The 24,719-nt window shown below is 41.2% G+C and overlaps 1 protein-coding gene across 1 annotated transcript in view; it reads left to right on the forward strand.

Moving 5' to 3' along the window:
- HS2ST1 (heparan sulfate 2-O-sulfotransferase 1) overlaps positions 1 to 24,719 on the forward strand; it is a 283,515-nt gene that overhangs the window by 249,411 nt on the left and 9,385 nt on the right. Inside the window, exon 6 of the mRNA XM_089668902.1 lies at positions 22,084 to 22,241. Coding sequence (XP_089525028.1) covers positions 22,084 to 22,241 — 158 coding nt within the window. The remainder of the gene's footprint in view (positions 1 to 22,083; positions 22,242 to 24,719) is intronic.

Genomic DNA, 24,719 nt, shown 5'->3' on the forward strand with positions numbered 1-24,719 from the left:
GGTTTGGCGGTTGCCAGGAGAACAGTACTTTCCTGACTGCATTGTGCCAAGTGTAATGTTTGGTGGATGGCGGTTTATGGTTTGGGGTTGTTTTTCAGAGATTGGGCTTGGTTCCAGTGAAGGGAACTCTTTAAAGCCTCAGAATACCAAGACATTTTGGACAATTTCATGATCTCATGTGGGAACAGTTTGGGGATGGCCCCTTTCTGTTCCAATATGACTGCGCACCAGTGCACAAAGCAAGTTGCATAAAGACATGGATGAGCGAATTTGCGGTGGAGGAACTTGCCTGGCTGCACAGAGTCCTGACCTCAACCCAATAGGACACCTTTGGGATGAATTAGAGCAGAGACTGCGAGCCAGGCCTTCTCGTCTGACATCAGTGCCTGACCTCACAAATGCTCTTCTGGAAGAATGGTGAAACATTCCCATAGACCAGGGGTAGGCAACCTGCGGCTCTCCAGCTGTTGCAGGACTACAAGTTCCATCATGCCTCTGCAAGTCATAGCTGTAACTGTCAATTTTGTAATGTTGCAATGCCTCCTGGGAAATGTAGTTCCACAACAGCTAGAGAGCCGCAGGTTGCCTACCCCTGCCATAGACAGACTCCTAAACCTTGTGGACAGCCTTCCTAGAAGAGTTGAAGCTGTTATAGCTGCAAAGGGTGGATGCCATTAAAGTTTGTGTGCATGTAAAGGCAGGTGTCCCAATACTTTTAGCAATATAGTTAGTGTGTATGTGTGTGTGTATACAATGCTCAGCATAAATGAGTACTCCCCTTTTGAAAAGTAACATTTTAATCAATATCTCAAAGAACACAAAAACAATATCCAACATTTGTTTAACTCTTTACATGAAAGTAAGGTTAATGATATCACTTTGATTACAAAATTTTCAGTTTTACTCAAATCAGTTGATGCGAAAATGAATACACCCCACAACAAAAACTACATCTGGTGTCTAGACCAGCCTTTCTCAACCTTTAAAACACAGAGGAACCCTCAACGTAATTTTCCTGTCTCGCGTAACCCCTGCCGAAAATGGCTTTATCTACAATTCATGATAGATTAGTGTGATAGTCAGATAGGCTTGTGATCATTGGGATAAATTACCCCCTTACAGATTGCTAAAAAGATCAGTGGTTTCAGTGGGAACTTACTTGAGAGGCAAAAATTGCTCATTTCTCAAGGAACCCCTGGCAACCTCTGGAGGAACCCTACCGTTCCACAGAACCCTGATCTAGACCTCCTTGATTTATAAGGACAGCACCGAGTCTTCTAGGAAAGGAATGAACAAGTTGGCAACATATTGCAACCTCTAACTTTTTCCATTCTTCAAGAACAACCTCTTTTAGAGCCTGGATGGAGGGTGATCCTCAACTTGTCTCCTCAGAATTCCCCATAGGTGTTTGGTTGGGTTCGGATCAGGAGACATACTTGGCTACTGAATCACTTTCACCCTGTTCTTCAGAAATGCAACAGTGCCCTTAGATGTGTATTTTGGATCATTGTCATGTTGGAAAAGTGCAAAACGACCAAGGGCATGGAGTGATGATAGCATATTCTTTTTCAATATAGAGCAGTACATCTGTGAATTTATGATACCATCAATGAAATGCACTTCCCCAACATCAGCAGCACTCGAGCAGTCCCACAGCAGCAGCCACCACCATGTTTCACTGTATGCACAGTACATTTTGCTTTGTACTCCTCTCCTTTGTGACACTAAACCGTTTTGAAGCCATCAGTTCCAAATACATTTATCTTGCTCTCATTACTCCAGAGTACAGAGTCCCAGTAGTCTTCTTCTTTCTCAGCATGAGGCCAGGCGAATTCTAGGCGGTCTTTTTGTGTATGGGCTTTAGGAGCGGCTTCCTCTGGACGACACCCATGCATGCCATTCCTCTGCAGTGTATGCTGTATTGTGTCACGGGAAACAATCACACCAGTTTGGCTTTCTACTTCTTTAGCTAACTGCAGTGAATTTTCTGCAACCTTTCTCATCAGAAGACACTCCTGTGTTAACTTCCGTGCACGGCCTGGACGTCTCTGTGAGATGGTTGCAGTTTCATCTTTGTTAAGGTTTTTTGTATCACTTTTGGTACAGTATTCTGACTGATAAGTAAAGCTTTGCTGATTTTCTTGCAGCCTTCACTTTTCTCATGTAAAGAAATTATTTTCTTTCTCAGACCTTGTGATATTTCTCCTCCATGTGGTGCCATTGCTGACAGCATGAAATGGGAAGGGGTTTTCTTTAAGTAACACCCTTTTATATTCAACTGTATGCTGGACACCTGTTTAATTAATAATTAGACTCACCCGTAGTTGAATTCTTGTTAATTAGGATTTTGTTGTCTAAAATGTAGCTTTGCTCCTAAGACTTTCATTGGGGTGTATTAATTTTTGCAACATGGTCTTGAATGAATTTTTTAGGAAAAATACTTTTTTTTTGTGTGCAAATTAACAAATCTGGTTTGCAATCAATGGCCTGCACTTGTGGGAGTATTTTATAGTGTAGTTTCCCATTGAAAATGTTGATTTTGAAAGGAAAGTAAAGGTTTTCTGACAAATCTGTTGGGTTGTGCTCATTTATGCTGAGAAGTGTGTGTGTGTGTTTACATCTATCTATATACACAAATTTATTTTTTTTTAAACACAGATAAAGTGACAAATTTTTTTCCCATTTGTTTGAACTGTTTGATGATGTGCTAGTTTAAGGTGAAACCAATAACATTATTATATGCAGTACATAATGTCTTAAGTAGGTAAAAGGCACAGTTTGGTTTTACCTCCCTGGCGGTATTCCCGAGTGTAGCTCGGGGTAAAGTTTCAGTACCAAAAACGGTAACCCCGAGTTACACTCGTGCTTACCATGCGGCGTTGCACAGGGATTCCCTACCTTGTCCTTCGCTCCCGCGATGCGTCCCCTGCAGCGTCCCTGGCCATCTCCTCCAGCCGATGCCGGCATTTGGCTTCCGTGTTCCGGTCCCTGTAACGTCGGGACGTACGGGCGCCGGAACCGGCGGCAAATTTGAAAATTTAAAAAAAATTAAATTTTTTTTAAAACGATTATTTCATAGCAAAACATTCCTGTATCAAAGCATTTCACGTACATTTTGTCCCTACTGCTTTGTCCTGTGCCCTGCCTGCATTTTGACTGTTCTTTCTGCCTGGAAACTTAGAAAAGTCCATGGCGTCCAAAAAGAACGCCAGCTAGAGAACAGCGATAGTAAATCAGAACCACTTGCAGAATTGAGTGATAATGATTCATGGGGGAAATTCGTCATCGGACACTGAAAACGATTCTGCGACTTTGCTCAGTGATCTGCGAACTTGGCGCTATATTTCAAATTTCAGTGTTTTTGGTTTGATTATATTATTGACTTAAATTTATTATTATTATATTATTTTTTATGAGTATTTATTAAATTATAATTTATGATTTTGTGTTTCACGTTTTATCATATCCGGAATGTTTACTAGACTCTTGTTCGGACAGATTTCAGGGAGTTATTCCTAAATTACAGGCCTACAATAAAAAAAATACACACGGTATTTTCCGGCGTATAAGACGACTGGGCGTATAAGACGACCCCCTACTTTTCCTGTTTAAAATGTAGTGTTTGGGCTATACTCGCCGTATAAGACTACCCCTCTTCCAGTGCACACCAGTGGGAAGAATCGTGCCCCATCATTGGTGTCAGTGGGAGGAATAGTGCCCCATCATTGGTATTAGTGGGAGGAATAGTGCCCCATCATTGGTATCAGTGGGAGGAATAGTGCCCCATCATTGGTGTCAGTGGGAGGAATAGTGCCCCATCATTGGTATCAGTGGAAGGAATAGTGCCCCATCATTAGTATCAGTGGCAGGAATAGTACCCCATCATTAGTATCAGTGGCAGGAATAGTGCCCCATCATTGGTGTCAGTGGGAGGAATAGCACCCCATCATTAGTATCAGTGGCAGGAATAGTGCCCCATCATTGGTGTCAGTGAAAGGAATAGTGTCCCATCATTGGTATCAGTGGGAGGAATAGTGTCCCATCATTGGTATCAGTGGGAGGAATAGTGCCCCATCATTGATATCAGTGGGAGGAATAGTGCCCCATCATTGGTGTCAGTGGGAGGAATAGTGCCCCATCATTGGTATCAGTGGCAGGAATAGTGCCCCATCATTAGTATCATTGGGGGGAATAGCACCCCATCATTGGTGTCAGTGGAATAGTGCCCCATCTTTGGTGTCAGTGGGAGGAATAGTATCCCATCATTGGTGTCAGTGGGGGGGGGGGGGGGATAGTGCCCCATCGTTGGTGTCAGTGGGGGGGGAGGAATAGTATACCATCATTGGTGTCAGTGGGGGTGGAATAGTACCCCATCATTGGTGTCAGTGGGGGGTGGAATAGTGCCCCATCATTGGTGTCAGTGGGGGGGGAGGAAAAGTGCCCCATCGTTGGTGTCAGTGGGAGGAATAATGCCCCATCATTGGTATCAGTGACACCAACGATGGGGCACTATTCCTCCCACTGACACTTGCTGACCCCTGTTCCAGTACGGTGCTGCTGCAGCCAGCATATGTGGTTGCAGCAGCACCTAAGCACGGCACACTTACCTGCATCTCCACTCGATTGTTGCGGGGCCGCTCAGCTCCGCCTCCTCGCCGGTGATTGGCCGCCTGTGTGCCTTTCCTGAGCTACAGTTCTGGCGGCCAATCACCGGTGAGGAGGCGGAGCCGAGCAGCCGCGCGAACATCCAGTGGACGAACCGAAGGAAGGAGCAGCCGCGCTTCCTGGACCGGATCGTCGTGGGACCGGAGCCAGGTAAGAGACAGCAGCCCCTGCCCACCCCTGTACTTAGTTTCCCTTCTGTTGGAAGGGGGGGGGGGGCGGCAAAAAAATGGCACCGCTTTCAGCACCAAAAATCTGAAATAATCATACCGCCAGGGAGGTTAATGGCTTTTCAAGGGATAATTTGGATAAGTTATAACGAGAAGGATTTAATGATAGAAGAAGGTAGTGATAATGAATAAATAGAATATTAAGTACCGCAGAAATCCTAATATAATCAGGCCCTTGAATTTTTCTTAAGCAACTACAGGAATATATTGTTGCGTGATTCAAATGATTTGCCATAGTCCTAGGATAAAAATGTTTCCACCAGAAAACTATGCATGTATCTTTAGCGTGCCCTTCTTGAAAATTGTTTTTTGTATAGGTTATATTTTCCTGTAATGCATCTCTGGAGCTCTTCCTTGTATAGCCTCCCTGGTGCTGCTCTGCATTGCTTGAATATCTTCCCAGTTAGGCACTGCAACCTCTGTAGGCCATGATTTCCATTGGAGCTGCTGTAGAGGCCATGGCACAGATGTGCATGAAGCACAGTGGCTGGAAATATTTTAAAGTATTTCTACTGTATGCAGCAGCGGGTAGACCCACATAGCAGAGCTCTTGTTGGAGCAGAATGTTGGGGAAATTCAGGTTTTAGGATGCTCCGTGTGGGAGGTAGGGAACATTAAAGAGTAACTCCATGAGTAACACCTCATCTGGAATATGCAGTTCAGTTTTGGGCACCAATTCACAAAAGAGAACATTGGAGAACTGGAGAAAGTACAGAGAAGGGCAACCAAACTGATAGGAGGCATGGAGGAGCTCAGCTATGAGGACAGCTAGAGGAACTGAATTTATTCTCTTTTGAGAAGAGGAGATTAAGGGGAGATATGATCAACATGTATAAATACATCAGTGGTTCATATAGTGAACTTGGTGTAGAGCTATTCACCTTGAAGTCATCACAGAGGACAAGGGGGCACTCTTTACGTCTGGAGGAAAAGAAAGTTAGTCTCCAAACACGGAAAGGTTTCTTCACAGTGAGAGCTGTGAAAATGTGGAATAGACTCCCTCAAAGAGTTGGTTCTGGCCAGCTCAGTTGACTGCATAAAAAAAAAGCCTGGATTCTTTCCTAGATACACAGAATATAACTGGATACTAACATTGATAGGTAAAGTTGATCCAGGGAATATCTGATTGCCTCTTGGGGGATCAGGAAGGAATTTTTTCCCTTGCACGAGCAAATTGAATCATGCTTTGCTGGGTTTTTTTTTTGCCTTCCTCTGGATCAACTGTGGATGTAGGATTATAACTTTTTTTTTTTAATAGTTGAACTGTGAAAACTGTGATGTGAAAACAACACCCCTCAGAGTGATCTATGTACATTGCAGAGATTTTTACAAATTTTGTTGCAGATTCCTACCTGTTTCTGTTCTGAAGAAATAGCTGTTGTATGCAGAGGGAATATGACTTGGAGTGACTTTTTTTCATAATGAATCAGCTGAATCACTTGTCGTGTTCTAATGCGTAAAGTTGACGTGTCATTGTACCTTAAGTGACAAACCCTTTTGGAGTATCTCACCAAAAATTTAATTGTTGTAGAGGATGTCTACAATTTGTATCTTAGTGCAGACTTCAGTGAAAATCAGTGAGCCAATCAAACAAGCAGGAAATAACATTTCTGGGGCGTTCCATATGCCAACTATATATACAAGGCCTCTTTTGCATTGCCATATTGCATTGCCAGGTTGCCATATTGCATTGAATTTTACAGAAACTTACATAGCGCTGCAGACTGAAAAGGTCATTTTTAATGACAGTCAATTAAACGCTGGCTTGTATAGCAATTGTATATGTTATATATTTTTATTCGTAATTTTTTTCCAAGGAAAGTGGAGTTACCCTTTAAGGACTTAAAGTACAGAATGTTAATTTCATGCGTCTAAATTTATCCTCACTGCTCTAGTAACAATTGTAAATTGTTGGAGTTTTCATCGATTTTTTTCTCCAGGACAAATAGGGTGAATAGCATGAACATAGACAGCAATACAAATTTGAGAGGTGTAACCCTTTCCTACTCTATACAGAACAAAAATACATACACACATATGATACATACACTTTAAAGTAAATCTAAACCCTGGATTAAAAAAAAAAAAAGTATGTATTCTTAAACCAGAATAATCCCATCTGATGCTCTCCACCCAATCTCCGAATTCCTTTTATTGGTTGCTGTGATCGGACTTCTGTTAGAGAGTGGCTACATTTGTTCCCCATGGTCCCATGGTAGGAACGTAGCCACCTTGTCTTGCTCACTCCTGAGGTGGACTGGGCTCTATGGCCTATTTGCAGTGTGCATAGAGAAGTCAACACGATCGCAACCAACATGCACGGCTTGTTCCAAATGAACAGAAGGGAGGGAGAAAAAGATTCATGAGCTCATGGAGGACATCACAAGGCAGCACAAAAAAACAACTTCGTGAAAAATTGAGTACCGGGCCATTACGTAGTGGATTATTTTTGAAGAATATGGTTTGGGGTCGGTTTCCTGCTCAATACCTGCTGCATGTTTTCTGTAACACCTACATTTCTGATTCAGAGCAGAACTAGGTTCACAATGTTTAAAGCCCAACTCCAGGCAACTAAGAAATAAATTGTCCATTGCAGTGCGGCTGTGCCTGAAAGGGTTAATTGCTCCTTTAGGGGAACAATCAAAGATTATTTACTTACCCGATCCTCTGCTCTTCCCTGCTGCTAGACCGGTCTCTGCAGAGTCTGCTCCCCACTACTTCAGCAGCCTAGGGTCCTGAGGTCATAAAATCCAGTGGAGGATACAGAGATTTTGTTTTGTTCTTTTCCATTTGTGCCATGTGTCCTGCATTCCATGCTCTTAGCACCTCCATTTGGTTTTTGCCTTTCCCTACTTTGTTTTTCCATAGTATTTAACATCTTGTCACCTACTATACACATACAGTATATGTAGCCTCACTGAAGTGGGTCTTGTTCCGTGAGGCCACATATATGTGCACATTTCTTTGTGCTGAGAGCCCTGGATCCCATACTAAGGACTGGGAACCGGAAAGCCTCAGATTGGCTATTAGGCTCCATGCACACTAGCATTTTGTTTAAGTTCAAAAAATGATGGATTAAAATAGTTTGTAATAGCATTTTTTTTAGTAGCATTCAGAAATGTTTAGGAGTGTTTGCGTTTTATTAGCATTTTCACATTACATGTTGAGGGGGAAAAAGTAGAAAAAAACTGTTAGGAGCATTTTAGTAGTGTTTTGCAGCATTTAGGAGCTCCATAAAACTCTGCGAAAACCATTTTTTTATGCTCCTAGATGCTGAAGTTCAAAAAAAAAATGCTAATGGCCTAAAGCACACATAGGCTAAGTCGATATAGCTTCTAGGAGCAGAAAAAAATATGCTGATAATAGCTTCTAGGACAGTGATGGCGAACCTTTTTGAGCCCGAGTGCCCAAACTGCAACACAAAACCAATTTACTGATTTCAAAGTGCCAACACTGCAATTAACCACTTGCCTACCAGGCACTTCTATACCCTTCTTTTTTTCTACGGGTACAAATAACATACACATATGAGGTAATATTGTGATCATCAGAAGCAGAATTGTTTTGGGGGTTGTTTGGTGATAGGTTATAGTAGGAGGAAAAAAAATGCACCTACATTTTTTAAAAATTATTTTTTGTGTAGAGTGAAATATATGTGGTTGATCTTGCCTTTAGCTGTTCCTGTCATCTTCTCTGTGTCCCCATTGCAGCCTAAGATTCTTTTGACTAGCTGTTGTCATCTACTGAGCATGCTCCTACTTCAGTTCCTTTCCAAACTCTGAATTTCCTTCTCTTTTTCTTATCTGTGTAGCCCACATGACTATAGAGTCACATATGTGGGCATATACACAGTGGTAAATGACACTCCCCTCCCTCCCTCCTCCTTCATGTCCTCCTATTGCTAAACACTATGGGGGTGGGTTGTAGTATGCTGATTGATTACATTCACTAAGAAACTCTCAAAAAGCTTAGTTGTAATATTAATCAGTATTAAAACAAAAGCAGGTGTTGATCATCTTTGACTCCATCTACACCATTTAAATGCACAAAAATTTACATGTGATGTTCAATAAAGATTTGTAGCAAATGTTAAAACCGGTTTTTGATATTTATGATTTATTTGAATTGCTCTTCTGGAACTGTTTTTTTAGTCTCTAATTAGGGCTGTCAGACAGACTCATACTGTATTTACCACTTTCCCACCACCCTATAGCAGAAATACTGCTACAGGCCGGCAGGGGTGCGCAAAATCACACACACGTGACTTTGCATTTCCAGGTAGGGGTCGTGCATGGGCCACACGTGCGCCCTACCCGCGCCACCATTAGCGGCCTCGGTTGTCAGTCACTGGGTCCCGGCTGGTGATTCCCTGCAACTGGTGATCACCGTATATCACAGATGGGGGAGAGACCTGTATGTAAACAACACAGATCTCTCCCATCAGCTCCAGCACACTGCTTTGTATGGCATACAAAGCAGTGATCTTACAGTGTAAAGTATACAGTGAAACAGCACACCATTAGCCCCTTTGATCACCCCAGATGTTAACCCCCTTCCTGCCCAGTGTCATTAGTAGCGTCAGTGCTTTTTTTTTTTTAGCACTGATCACTGTATTGGTGTCACTGGGGATGTCAGTGACAGCCAGTTCCCCTCCCCAGTGTCAGAATGCCTGCCGCAATCCCACTATAAGTCGCTGATTGCCACCATTAGTATTGTAACTAGAATGAAAAAAAAAAATCCAGTATATATTCCTCCATTTGTAGACGCTATAACCTTTATGTAAACCAATTAATTTACATGTATTGGGATTGTTTCTAGCAAATACATGTAGCAGAATACATTTAGACCTAAATTTATGACAAAATTAGATTTTTTTTTTTTACTGGACATGTCTAATAGCAAAGTCAAAAATATTTTTTTTTTCTCAAAATTGGCTGCCTTTTTTATTTGTTTTATAGCACAAAAAATAAAAAACCACAGAGGCAATTAAATAGTACTGAAACAAAGCTCTATTTGTGGGAGAAAAAGAACATAAATTTCATTTGAGCGCAGCGTTGCATGACCGCGTAATTGTCAGTTAAAGTAATTCAGCGCCGTATTGCAAAAAATGGCCTGGTGAGGAAGGGGGGTAAATCCTCTGGAGGGCAAGTGCTTAATAGAAGCCCCTCCCAAGGATCTTTTCCCAGAAGATGCCAAAGAACAGGGAAAAATCATGTGACCACACAACCACTTGGCTGTCAAGCAAAGACATGTAGCAGAATACATTTAGGCTTATATTTAGATGAAATTTGATATATTTTTTTTTTTAATTTTACTGGACATGTCTAATAGTAAAAGTCAAAAATATAGTGTTTTTTTTTCTCAAAATTGGCGGCCTTTTTTTTTTATAGCACAAAAAATTAAAAAGGACAGAGGCGATCAAATACCGAAAGAAAGCGCTCTTTTGTGGGAGAAAAAGAACATAAATTTAATTTCAGTGCAGTGTTGCATGACTGCGCAATTGTCAGCTAAAGTAATGCAGCACCGTATTGCAAAAAATGGCCTGGTGAAGAAAGGGGGGTAAATCCTCTGGAGGGCAAGCGGTTAGTAGAAGCCCCTCCCAAGGATCTTTTCCCAGCAGATGCCAAAGAACAGGGAAAGATCATGTGACCACACAACAGCACTGCGGGAATTAGGTACTTAGAAGATTTAAAAAAAAAAATACAATGGCTTGATGTATAGGATTTATGCGAATGAATTATGGCAATTAACCCTTCTCCGTCTAGTATTTAATTTTGTAAGTTGGTACACATTTGTGCTTGAGATATTTGAACTGCTTTGCGCCGTCGTTTTCATTGCACACTGCAAGCAACATTCAGCGGTTGTCAATGCCATTAATACCTTTTAGACTCTTCCTAATACCAAAGTCAAATGACATGTTATCTAAATTGGAGGTTCAGCATTTTTGGAAGGATTTCAGGAGCACTTTTTGTTTGTTTTTTTTTTCTCTCCAGACAAATCACAAAATGCATGTCAGTGTTTAATCAACCCATGGAGGATTTAATGATCTTTGATAACCGCATACGCCAATGTGAACTAGCCCTAAAACGCACCATTATTATATGTTCTGGCTCCAAGCAAAGTGCTTCAATCTCAAGTCCAGAAATCTATATACATATTGCTAAGAGGCTACAGGGGCCAGTGTAAGATTTCAAATATGGCAAAGAAGAATGGGAACAAAAACACAGTAGATAAATCAATATTTCTTGTTTGTTCACTCAGAAACCAATGTGAGAAAATTATAAGCCTGATAACCCAAGAGCGCTGTTACTGCAATTTGTGTCCTTTGTCTGCAGACCGTACGTACGGCTATGTGCGCTCTATTTCTCAGACATCACATTGTTCCCTGTGCTTGGAATCTGGGGGCTGTTTAAGCTTCCAGCAAATAAATGCTTCTACCCAAGGACAAAAGGTTCATGCTGCAAATTAAGATAGAATTGCTGTTTCTTTTATGGAAAGTTGGACTTGCTTATATAAAGCCTTGAACAATAAACAACCTTATAGCCAAAGCAATCATCAATCGCTGCTGCAACCAAGTGCTTAGACAATCTGTGCTGTCATCCCTGGTCCTGGAACCTAGCGCCCAACCCCCACTAACTTTACCATCACACCGCCATGGCCCTTTCTGTTCTTTACCACTGTAATCATTCCTAGTAGTAAAAAATGCTTGTAAAAGTGTAAGGGCTCATGTACACTGCAGCTGATAAACTCACGTTCAGGAGCTTTTCTGTTTTTTTTTTTCAGCAGCCCCTGAGCTCTCCCTAATTATTTTAATATACAGGATTTATATAGCGCCAATAGTTTGCTCAGCGCTGTACATTATAATGGGGGACAGTACACCAGACAGTACAGTAACAATACGATTCAATACACGAGGGGTTCGAGGGCCCTGCTCCTTGGAGCTTACAATCTAGGAGGGAGGGGATAGTGGTACAGGAGGAAATGGCTGTGGGGGATGGAGTGGTAGGAAGAGTGGAGGAGTTCAGTAATTAGCTGAGGGTGGGGTAGGCTTCCCTGAAGAGATAGGTTTTCAGGGTGCGCCTAAAGGTGAGGAGAGTAGGTCATAGTCTGATGGATTGGGGTAGGGAGTTCCAGAGGATGGGGGAAGCCCTGGAGAAGTCCTGGAGACGGGCATGGGAGGAGGAGACCAGGGAACTAGAGAGTAGGAGGTCTTGTGAGGAGCGGAGAGTACGTTTTGGGTGGTATTTGGCTACCCAGATCGGTGATGTAGTTTGGGGCAGTATTATGAACAGCTTTGTACGTCAGTGTTAGCATTTTGAATTTTATGCGTTGGGCAATTGGAAGCCATTGGAGGGATTGGCAGAGGGGGGTGGCGGATACGGAGCAGTGAGTAAGGTGGATGAGTCTGGCCGCAGCATTCATGATAGACTGAAACGGGGATAGCCTGCGGTGAGGTACGCCGATGAGATAATGTTTTCTTATGTGTCCATGTACACTATGTCGTTTACAGGCAGTTGAGTTTACAGTAGTTTTTTGAATGCACCAAACTTGCTTTCAGGAGTTAATTTTTATCAGCGTTTCAAACACTTGTAAACGCCGCTAACTGCATTTAGAAGCGTTAGCATTTTTTAACTGTTCCATATCCATACGCTGTCCAGAGCCTTTTTTCAATATCAGAAATGTTTTCCTATGTTTCCATGTACACATAGTCGTTTACAGGCAGTTGAGTTTACAGTAATTTTTTTGAACGCACCGAACTTGCATTCAGAAGTAGATTTTATCAGCGTTTCAAACGCTTGTAAACGCGGCTAAATGCGTTTATAAGCGTTTGTGTTTAGAAGCGTTTTTTTAACTGTTCCATATCCAAATGCTTTCCAGAGCCTTTTTTCATCATCAGAAATGCATGCAAAGCTTTTTCCATGTATTCAAATGGACCTAGTACACCAGCGCAGTCAGTTCTAGGTTTTGTGTGAAGGAAAAAGTGGTAGAATGTGCCGCATTATGCTCATGATGGGATCCATAGTGAATACAACTAGAAAAGACAGGTCAGTTCAACACATACTGCTCTCTCTGCTTCTGCTCTCTCTATTTCTCTCAAAATGTCTGAAATAGTTAATTGTTTACTTTTTTCAGTGCATTCTGGGCATTTTGGAAGGTCTCCTTTAAAAAACTCTTCTAAACGCAAATGCAAAGCAGACGGTTTTTAAACTACGTTTTCCAGCAGTCAGTTTCCATCGTTCAGAAGTGTTTTTCAAACGTCCCGTGTACATGAGCCCTAACACTGTTGCTTGTAAGGAGGTTTTGAGACCAACTAATCAATGACCTTCGTATGCTCCAGAAAACCCATGCAATGGACCTAGGTACAGCCAATTAATGACATGGCTGTTACAAGTAAACACAGGCTTGCGCATTCTCCTGCAGTATTTATATTAAGGCAGACCTAAACTTCAGTTTAAAGCTGAGCTCCAGGCAGATATAAAACTAAAATAATGCAGCTCTCTAGTCAATAACACATCCTTAAAGTGTTACAAAACCCCAGACTCTGCATTCACTAGATCTGGTCTCCCACAGTACACAGAACATGGAAGTGCAATTATTTTAGTAAATATAAACTTCTAAATACCTTTTCTCAGCAGCAGTTAGAGCAGTCTTGTGACTTCAGCAGAGCACTGGTTAAAGCTTGTAGGAGGAGATTTATTTCTGCTCTAGGAGGATGTGAAACCTCTGACCCTCTGTCTGGACAATGCTGATCGGCCCTGTGCTGATCATATGCACCCTCCCAAGAAAAAAAAAAAAAAACACTAGCAATACGCACCAAACGGAGTATGTGCATGTGACCACGGGTTCAATCTGTATCAGGTGGTCATTTCAACAAGAGGAGGTTAAATACCTTTTCTTATCATCAGTCTTGTGACTTCTAACCGTGTCCAGCCAAGCACTGGTTAAAGATTGTAGGAGGAGTTTTTTTTCTGCTCTGGGAGGATGCAAAACCCCTGACCTCTGTCTGGACAGTGCTGACCAGCCCTGTGCTGATCACCTGCACCCTCCCAAGAAAAAAAAAAAAACCTCTCTAGCAATGCACACTAAACTGAGCATGTGTAGAGTGTCTGCACACGATTTGCCTTATCAGGAGACGAGGGGGACACTGGAAGAAGGGGAGGATCAGCAAAGTCAGGATCAAACATCCTTTTTACACAATGCAGATGATTAACTCCTTAGGTTCCACAGTGAGTATATCAAGCATGCTTTACTGCATATACAGACTGATTTTACTGTATTGGGTGTAGTAACACTTTAAAGTGGTTGTAAAGGCAGAAAGTTTTTATTTTAGTAATAACAATGTTTGCTTAGAATGCATGAAGGTAAAAATAAAAAAAACACCTGAGTGCATCTTCCTAAAACCAGATTCTTTCGGCTCTCTCAACGGCTTAGAGACAGCAGCGGGAACCATTGGTTCCCGCTGCTATCAGTGACTTGCAGTGAGGAGGGGGCATGGTTGAGCCACGCTCTGTGTGTCTTATGGACTCATAGAGGTGACTTGGAAGTGAGCCCACACGAGTGCCCCCATAGCAAGCAGCTTGCTATGATGGACACTCTGCAGGGGGCAAGGGGACAGGAGTGCCAGCGGGTACCCCAGAAGAGGAGAATCAGGGCTGCTCTGTGCAAAACCATTGCACAGAGCAGGCAAGTATGACATGTTTGTTGTTTAACAAAAATTAAAAAAAAAGCTTTAAATTGTATTTTTAATGCATCAGTAAAATTGATATCCGTCTCTGACAGTGCGTATACAGTAGAGGTCCAAAAAAGGGGAGAGAAAAGCAGCACATAGTGATGAAGTGTCTTGCAATTGACAAAGCATGCTACTAGGAGGAGTGAGCAGAGTGACAGATTCATCAATGTGCTGCTCCTTCTTTCACTGTCCACTCACAGTGTTGGGGTGGGGAGGAGACCTGTAAGTAAAATTGCAGCAGAGAAAGATCAGGTTTTTTTCAAGCAGAACCATACTGTGGGGAAGAGACGTTTCCACCAGACGGTCTCTCACACTTCGTGTGCAGCTAAGGACTTTGACCACACAGGCAGAATCTTGTTGGTGGAAGATTGTCAATCAGTTCTTGGTTGACTCATACCAGTTTTCATTTATAGAATTTCTCATGTGTAAAGAAAGGTTCATTTATACATTACTGTTCTCGTACTCTTCTTATAATGTTTGCATTCGCTCTTTCAGTTTTGTGTGTTAGACTGCCTTATAAAAGGGTATCAATAACGTGAAAGCAAGGAAGATTTTCTGTCTGGAAAAAAAAAACAGTGCAACTTTTTATATAAAACCAACCTTTCTATGGAGATTCCCAAAGCTCTGTTCTATATTAAATAAACACAATGTGTGTATCCACCAGTCTATGCAATCCATTTAATCCTTTGTAAGCATACAGTATTTGATGTTTGAACAGTTCCTAGTACTAAGTAAACTGTATTTAAAACCATAGGATGTATAAAAAATACCTAAACTTGGCTAATGCATCGGATTCCTTGATATATAAATCTAGAACGTGACACTTCAATTATTTCACTATGAGGTTGCGTAAAATTAGTTCCTATTTTTCCAACCTGGGAATTTAGTAATTAGCTGAAACTCACTGTAAACAGGCAGCGGGATATTGAGCAAAAGTGTTAAAATGTCATTAAATATTTATGAGAAAATCAAGGTGTAATTAGACTTCTGACAAATGAGGCCATACTAGTGTATTCCTGTCTCCAGCTGTCTGATATCCAGTATACCACCTTTCATTCATAAATATTGCAGTATTTAGTGAGTTGTTACTGTTCTTCAGGCTCCATTCACACTGGGCATTTTGATAATGCTGGTAACGCTTTTGCATTAGCGTTTAGCGGAAGTTTCCCACGTTTGCATTTTTTTTTCCACCAAAAAAGGGGGGTTTTTTGATCCAAGTCCAAAAATCTCGGTTTGCAGTGTTTTACCGTGTTTTGATGTGTTTTTCAGCATTAGAGCGTTTTTACAGCTAAAAAACTCCTCTAGAAACCCACTGGGTTTTTTTCCCAGCTAAAGTCCCTGCCAAAAAACATTGATTACAGTCTGTATGCATGGACACATAGGATAACATGTTGGGGAGTTTACTGGCTGTAGAAAAAAAACATCAAAAGCCAAAAACAGCCGCTGTAAAAATATCCAGTGTGCATGAGGACTCAGTGTAGTAACCAATAAGACACAATCTGAAACTTGAGTCATACTACTGCAACATGGATTTTGATTGCTTATTATGGGTTTCTGTGCATAAGAATTGACACATATGAACAAGAACCTATCATTGAAGAAGTCCAATATTATCTAATGGACAGCTCACAATTTTCAAGTTGGAAGAAGTTGTAATCACTTTTCGATCTTTTAGTGTTAGGGCAGCTTTGTATTTTTGGTAACCTTATGGACTCATATTGTTATAATGTTTTTTGTTTTTTTTAAACTTTCTGTAAGCTCGTTTAAATGATGAGCTTTTGTTGGCAGCTGACTGTGTAACTTGCCAGCTTATTGATGAACTGGCCAAAATATGCTCATTGGAGGCTTCTGTCAGCCACCTCCCACCCAATATCCCTAAATTACAAGCTGGATGGAAATTGTTGGCTGAACAGTATCTGCTTGCAATCAGGTGCTGGCACTGTATGGGTGTTTTGAGAGCTGGCGAAGCCAGCATTCAAATACAATAGCCGCACCAATATAGGTTCATTTGGCAGACTAGCTCCTTGCTGTATCTAGGAATCAAGTTGACGTCTTCCATAGCAACAGTCTATAAGACAAACTATGCATACCTTTTTGCACATATGTTGCGGGACGTGGAGCTGTGGTCTTCCTTCGTTTCCCTGTCCTGGATGGGTAGGATCGCTGCAGTTAAGATGGTATTGCTACCCAAAATCCTGCATTATTTTCTTGCCCTGCTCATAGCAGTTCCAGCCCCCAACCTTCACACATTCCAGAACAAACTAATGCACATTATTTGGGGTACTAGGGGGGTCACAGAGTACGTCGATCGCGATGCACTTTGAGACTGGTGGGCTGGGGATCCTTGACCTCAGGAAATACTATAGGGAGGCTCATATAACTCAATCGACTCAAATGTACTCCACTACCTATCAACCTGAATGGATAGCCTTTGAGGTACAGGCTTTGCGTGCCTCTTCCTATCGATCTTTTAATGTGTGTTTCTCTCAAACATCTGAGGGCAATCCTCTGCTGTACGCTGTCACATTCATTGCATTTGTGGAACTTTTCCCGCTAACTTGCTGCAATTTACTCTCCCCACTCTCCTGTAGTGCCATTCTTTGGTCTTTCTGGTCTTTGCCCTTGGGAATTCCAATGGTGGATAAATAACGGCCTGTATCGTGTGGGACACTTTTTTGGAGCAAGTTCTCATTTTCTCCACTACTTACAGTGGAACACCATTGACTTTACCACACAAAGAGCTTTTGGAAGCAGATGTTTCCATGGTGAGGCTCAGAAGGGGGGCATCTTGAGTCTTTATAAGTTGTCTCCACTTCAAGTAAACTTCTGTATATGCTCCCCTGGGAAAGAGACATAGGTGAGGATTGGAGGGACCAGTCTCTTAGAATACATAAAGGCATTATGAAGGTCTTCTCTGGTTGGTATTTCATCCCAGACAGTTTGTCAAGTACCCTGGTTTCTCTTCACTCTGTTTCCGGTGATGTGGGCAACTGGGAATGATGTTCCACATATGGGGGACATGCCCTAAAGTTAGACAGTGCTGGATACGAGTTTATTCCTTGATCTTCACAGTGACTATGACTAATGTTATTAAAAACCCCAGAACTGTACTGCCTAATGAACCCATAGCTGCAGTTTCCAGATTCACTTAGACCCTAATCTATTTTATATTCCTGGCAGCCAAAATTGTGATTACGGCTGCCTGGAAGAGTCCTGTGATGGAGTATATGTTGATGAAATGTAAACTCTTGTGTATCATGATCAATGAGAAGACTGTCAGCATCTTACATGATACCTCTACCGGGCTTGAGCAAATCTGGAGCTTGTGGATTACTTACAGACTACATCTTAATAACAAATCCTTTCTCTTTGCTGTGATGGAGGGGCCTGTTGCATGGGTGGGTTATGTCTCCCTCTTTGCTCTTCCTCTCTTCCTCCCTTTTCCTCCATCCTATTCTTCTTGCACTTTGATGGATTAATGTCTTATTATGACTTAAAGACAAATTGTGTAGCACCCTGTTCTTCTTGTGCATGTTAATCACTGATGCAAAATGGAGCAGGCTTTGGTCCACTTGAGCTGCTCCCACAGAGTAAGAATATACATTCCCTTGTTCCTGTTCTTGATATTCTCTGGTATCTCCCTTTTGAGGGTAAATTTCATTATGAGTTAGCTGCACCTACCATGCACGTTAATGTATGCCTTTTTTTCTTTGCCTGTGTTGCGAGCTCCATTTGCCATTACCATCAAGGGGTAATGGCTGTATTGTTGCCTATTTGTATGTTAACTTTCAATAAAAACATTGAAACAGAATATTCAATAGCGGCAGAAGGAGATTTGTTCATCCATGCTGTGCAGGTGGTAGTGTGTGGCCAACTTTACTCTCAGCTCTGTGATCCTGAAGCACCACTTTTTCTCCCCTAGTTTCTCTAAGTCCAGATGGTGCGGGGTAGCGTGCCTCAGCTGTCACCCCACAGTTCATTGTCTGGGACATGATTGTCCTATTGACAGGTTCTGGCATTGCTCTGAGTTTTTTGGGGGGGGTGTCTATAGACATGCAAGTAAGTATGTGTGAAATCCACTGTTTAAGAGCTTCAAGCAGTTAAACATCGGTGAAAAAAGGTATAACGGGTAGTATATGCTCAGTTTCTAACTCAAGTTTGATAAACTTCATTCCTTTAAAGCTTTATTCTGGGCTGGAATCTTTGTGATGGGGTCCCCACTCACTGCAAGGGTAAAATGGTTATTATGTTTACAGGGGAGAGGATTAGGCTGTATTTTTTACCCTGTTCCAGCAGACTGCAGCTCTTTCCTCTTCCCTCCAAAGCCCTGGCCTGTGGACAGTCCCTTGGTGCCATCTCTTACAATGCAGGGTCTATTAACACCTATCTTATGTGAAGGAAGTATACATCCATGAGCGGCTTATAGAGAAGGCTGCAGCAACCTGGTCACACAGATAGAGGCAGTCTGCTGAAGTGTAGAAAAAAAGTAAATGTTTCTCCTTATTCAGGTACCCTTAGACTTAATGATCATTTAAAGTGGAAGGCAAATCAAAACCTAACAAGGCTTAAACCTACTCCCACCTCCCATTCTAAGCCTATTCTATCTACACTGTAAAAGGAAAGATCTGTATAGTTACATATTCTCAGGGCTCTCCAGTCTGGTCACATGTTCGGGTCCCAGCACTGGCTTCATTGTAGAGAAGGGACAGCCAACAATGGATGCCCCATAGGTAAGCCTATGGGTGACATCATCACGCAGGCTCTGCAGCTGTTGGCAATCTGGCCTCTGCACTGAAGCCGGTGCTGGGGCGATCATGTGACCAGACCAGAACAAATTCAGAATAGGTTAGTAAAGACATCTTTCCTTTTACGGGGTAGATAGAACAGGTTTAGAATGGGGGTAGATTTAATCTGAGTTAGGGTTTGATTTGCCTTCTACTTTAATGTTCTCAGTGCACCAGAAGAGTTCACAATGCCAGGAGTTCAGCTTTAGGTGAAAATAAAATTAGAAAAAAATGCATAAATTCTATGCACATAAAAGAGAAAATTCCCAGTTTAGAATTTCCGTTTCCATAAAAATTTTTATATGGGCCAAGAAGCGTGAAAGGAAACTAGTACAACTAGGCTACAGACCACCTGGATAACTGCGCAATAAACAGCCAGTCTTCCTCCACCAGTCTGGACATTTGACAATCCCTCGTTGAGAACTTGCTATCAATTCCAGGTATTTGTCGACTAGTAGCGGGGCCTTATGTACTGTTAGGCACTTGGGCCTGTTGTCTAGCAGCACAGTAAGGGGGTAGCACCCAGATACAACAGTACTGGATTGCTGACCTGTACAGCCAGTTATAGCTCTCTTTACAAACTAGTCAGATTTCTGATTTAATTTTTAGAACAGTCCTAGTGTGATATGTTTGGTGACAAATCAGTGCATCATGATACCCCCCTCCAATATTGTTGACAGTGTTTGTATTTAGAATCATTAGGATGAAATCACAATCTCCAAGTTATCCTTGGAACATGTGTATTTTTCAAACTTACCAGTGGCTAGTTTATAAAAAAGAAAAGTATTTGTGCTGTTTCAAGCAAACCAATCAAGTAGCAGATGTTTTTTAATGAGTCTCCAGTGAAATGAAAGAACCTGATTGATTGTTATGGTCCTTTTGTTTTCTCATTAGTGCGTATACGTCTAGCCCAGTGAAGGGTCTAAGATTGCCTCTGATGGACTGGATGTCCCCCTATAGAGAGCTATAATAATTTTGCGTTTCTACTTGTGTGTTCTCCGTATGTATATTACCATATAACAAGGATTATTTTCCCCTTCCTATGGCTTTATAGTTGTTTCTTTTAGTGCTCATTAACTTGCTGAAAATAATCTATTAAATTGTTATTGTGGGATGGCACTAATCTTGACGAAAAAGTGCAATTTCTCCTAGCCTGCAGCTGCATGCTATTAGTATCATATAATTTTAATGGCTCCGAAGATCATACATTTTCTGCTGGTCTGAAAGTCTTTCTTATTCTTGCACATGCTGTCCAAGATCTTTACACCCAGCAAATAATTGAACATTCTAGGTTTCAAGTAAAGTTAACAGTTGAGTATTCTAAAGTATTTACTACCATACCGATATTATAGGAAAACTATCATGAGCGAAACATTGATGATCTCTTCCTATTAAAATGCTAGTTGCTTGGCTGTCCTGTTTGACTCTTTCTCTATCTACCACCCACCTGGAAAAAGTAAAGCAGATTAGGACTTTCTCTCAATGTCAGACTTACATGTCCATTCCAAGTATTTGACCCAACAGGTACTAAAGAACAAAGTGAACAATGCCATCCCTTCCCATGACTGAACACTAAACTCACATTATATATAAAATAAATGAATGCAATGTGTTTAAATACTAGAATGTACCTTCTCTCCCAATTCCTTTGTTACATCTCTCAAATTCAAGTTTTGTTCTGCCTGTGTTCATTCTCCATGCCCCCTTGTGTATGTGAACATAGCCCCTCTTTCCTATTTTTCCCTGTAATGAGCTACACATCTATGTGCAGACACAATTTCAGCTCTATGGAAATTGTGGTACGTAGAGCGGAGCTTGTGACCAGAAATAACAGCACTGCTCACTCTACACCTGTAGTGATGGGGTGCATCCGTAGAGGCTTGGGATCATCCACAGGGAAAAAAAGAAGCCTAAAAACAATGGGAAGAGACAGAGACATTGTATACTTTATATTTTAGAACAATTGAGATAAAAAAAATTGAGTTTAGTGTCACTTCAAAGCAGAACTTCACTCTCACAATCAACATTGACTGACTATTTTTAATCCTTATGCTGCTAGCATTAGAAAAAAGATAGGAAAGTATAGGATATTTTTTTAAACTTCTTTTTACATTTCTGCACTTACTTCCAGGCCTAGGCAAATGCTATACATCCCAGGAGGGGTTTTCTCAACTAAGCACACACTCCTGCATGCATGCCTGAGCTAAGGACAGATGGATTCCAGGAAGTATATGCTACATGAATCATCTGCCCTTACTTGAGATGGCCAATGCCAGAAATGCTGGTGGTGGGGGAGGGGTTCAAAGTGATTTCTTAACAAAATAAAGCATGGAGACATGGATAGATGGGTGAGAGTGCTCTAAATATTAAAAAAGAACTAATTAGCATTTTTAGTTTGTGGTGCTCAGATGAAGTTTAGTTCTGCTTTAAGTAGATATAAATTGAAGTACAAAAATAATTGTAGGCAATTCATCATCTAGCAGACATCTGTCCTAGCAGGAACCTTTTTTTTTTTTGGTATAACAGTTACTGTGGTAACTAGAGGAAAGATATACATCAAAATATCACAGCAATAAGTTTTTTATAATAAAATGTTTGTTTTTCGTGCTTTGTCTAATCAAAATAACCAGCTGATGGTTAGATGTATTTTTAGCTTCTTTACTGATCTGTCTTTCAGGAACGTAGGGAGCAGATGGGCCCTGGACCAAGCCAAGTACAACCTGATAAATGAATACTTTTTAGTTGGGGTGACGGAGGAGCTTGAGGATTTCATTATGTTGCTGGAGGCAGCGTTGCCCCGTTTCTTTAGAGGTGCCACCGAACTCTACCGTTCAGGTAACTGAGAACATCAATTTTGTTGGTTATGAACTTAGACACAATAGGGTTGGTCTATAGTCCTGCTGGACTTAATCATTTCATAGTTTAAAAGAAATTGTCTGCTTGGAATATAGCAAGAATTCTATTCATTGATAATGATATTCCTGCTCACGCCTACAATTACAATCAGAATTACAATCTGATTGGATACCATAGGCTACACAAATATTGACCTTCCAGACACATTTTTAGGGTTATTTTTATTACATAATTAATTTGGGTTGTGAATCTGAAGGATAGCTATGAATTAAGACTAAATAATATCCAAACGTTAAAGTGGTTTGTAAATCTCAGACAAAAAAAAGCATATTCCTCTATACTGTGTCTTGATGAACCACTTGCCGTCCGGCCGCTGTATATAAACGGCCGGACGGTGGCAGTCCAGGGGCGGGTTGCCGTTCATAAATGGCGTCCATTATGGACTGTGCGTGCTCCCTGGGAGCACGCAGCACCGCGACCTGGTGCCCACTGTGTCCTCTGGACACAGTGGAACACCGATCGTCGTACGGGACCTCTGTGATCAGATGATCACTGATTGGCCAATCAGTGATCACATGCAGAGTAGTAAGCAAGATGTCACTTCTGACGACATTGCTTACTACGTGTGAAATCTGTGAATGATCACAGAGGTCACATGGGACAAGGCTATTCACAACAGCCTTGTACCATGTGACAAGCTGTGACCAATCACAGCTCACACAGTAGTTCTCAATGGCTGCAAGAATGCAGCTAGAGAGAAGGAGAAATGTACTGTACTGCTAGGGTGACAGTATGTAGAAAAAAAATTTTTCTTTTTTTTTTTTTTTTACTAAAAAGATAACTGAATAAATTTTGGCCAAGATTTATGATGAAATATTTATTTGCAAAATTTTATAAGAAAAACACTTTTTTTTTCAACATTTTTGGACTTTCATTTACATAGCAAAAAATCTAAAAATCCCAGTGGTGAATAAATATCACCAAAATAAAGCTTTATCTCTCTCAAAAAAATGCTAAAAAATTCATATAGGTACAGTGTTGCCTGACCGCGCAATTGTCATTCGAAATGTGATAGTGCTGAAAGCTGAAAATTGGCCTGGACAGGAAGGGGGTAAAAGTGTCTGGACTTGAAGTGGTTGAAGAGCACTAAGTGTCATTTCTGTCAGCTACTTCCTTCCTCCTCTATCAGCATGAATCACTTCTGACAAATTTTCCTGACACCATGAGAAAAAAGCTGACAGGTGAACAGACCTCCAGCAGATTGACAGCCCCACCACTGTTTCTGTGTGCTTTCAGAACTCCGCTTTCAGAACTCTTCGCACTGTGCCAGTCAGCATTCAGAACTTTTTGCACTGTGCTGAGTAAAGTTTAATTTCAACTCTCTACCCCCCTTTTTTTTGTGAACTCTGGGAAGCTTTAGAAATTCTGCACTTTGAATAGATGTAGGGAGAAAGTATTGTAGATAAAAAGGTACAACCTAGGTAGGAGGATATGTATGTTTTACTTGAGGCCAGTCGCTTCACTGTGTATATGTAAGGGTTTATAACCACTCTTCGATTGTAAGCTCCAAGGAGCAGGGCCCTCCTAACCCTCTTGTATTGAACTGTATCATTGCTGTATTGTCTCCCTTTATATTGTAAAGCACTGAGCAAACTGTTGGCGCTATATAAATCCTGTATAATAATAATAATAATAACTTTAAAGTAATATAAATGCTTAGTTTAGCATATGGTAAGAAAAAACAACATCCAAGTTTCTGGAGTTACCATGGCTGATTTAATAATCAGGAGATGAGGCCACACATATGGTGAGTAGATAAGGTCATCCCTCGAATTTCCCAGACAAAGAGGAAGCTTGTGCTGGAAGCCAAAGAGATGCCAACAATCACTTTTTGAATGGACTACAGCATTCAGTAGCAGAGACTGGAATAAAGATGCATCAATCAGCATATCAAGTACTTTGCATACTAATGGGATCTACAAGGGGATTGGCACAGAAGAACCAGTTACACGAAACCAACCATGTGAAAGTATGTTTGGAATTTGATAATAGGGTTGAAACTCATTCATCATGTGGAAAATGTTTTCTGGTCGGATCTGGGATTGCCTACATAAAAAAAAAAAAAAAAAAAAAACCTGCTTACACCAAAGTATGGTCATGTTAAAACTCTACTATTCGGATTTTCATCAGCAAAGGCTGTAAGTCATGTTAAAAATAAAATGAGAGTTGATGGTAAAAAGAGCAGAAAAATGCTGGGAATAAATTTGTCTTTTAAAAAAGTTAAAGGTTGGATATTATCCAAGATTGTAGGATCTCTAAACACAAGGCCAAGGTAAGATTAGAGTGGCTCGGGAACAAAAAAAACTGAATGTCTTGTAAAGGCCCAGTCAAAGCCCCTTGTTTTAATTCATTTGATAATCTGTGGGACGATTTTAAGAGTTTGTGCACATGGGGCTT

The sequence above is a fragment of the Staurois parvus genome, unplaced genomic scaffold (genome assembly GCF_062004578.1).
Source record: "Staurois parvus isolate SC_StPar_1 unplaced genomic scaffold, SC_StPar_1.0 ptg000066l, whole genome shotgun sequence".
NCBI lineage: Eukaryota > Metazoa > Chordata > Amphibia > Anura > Ranidae > Staurois > Staurois parvus.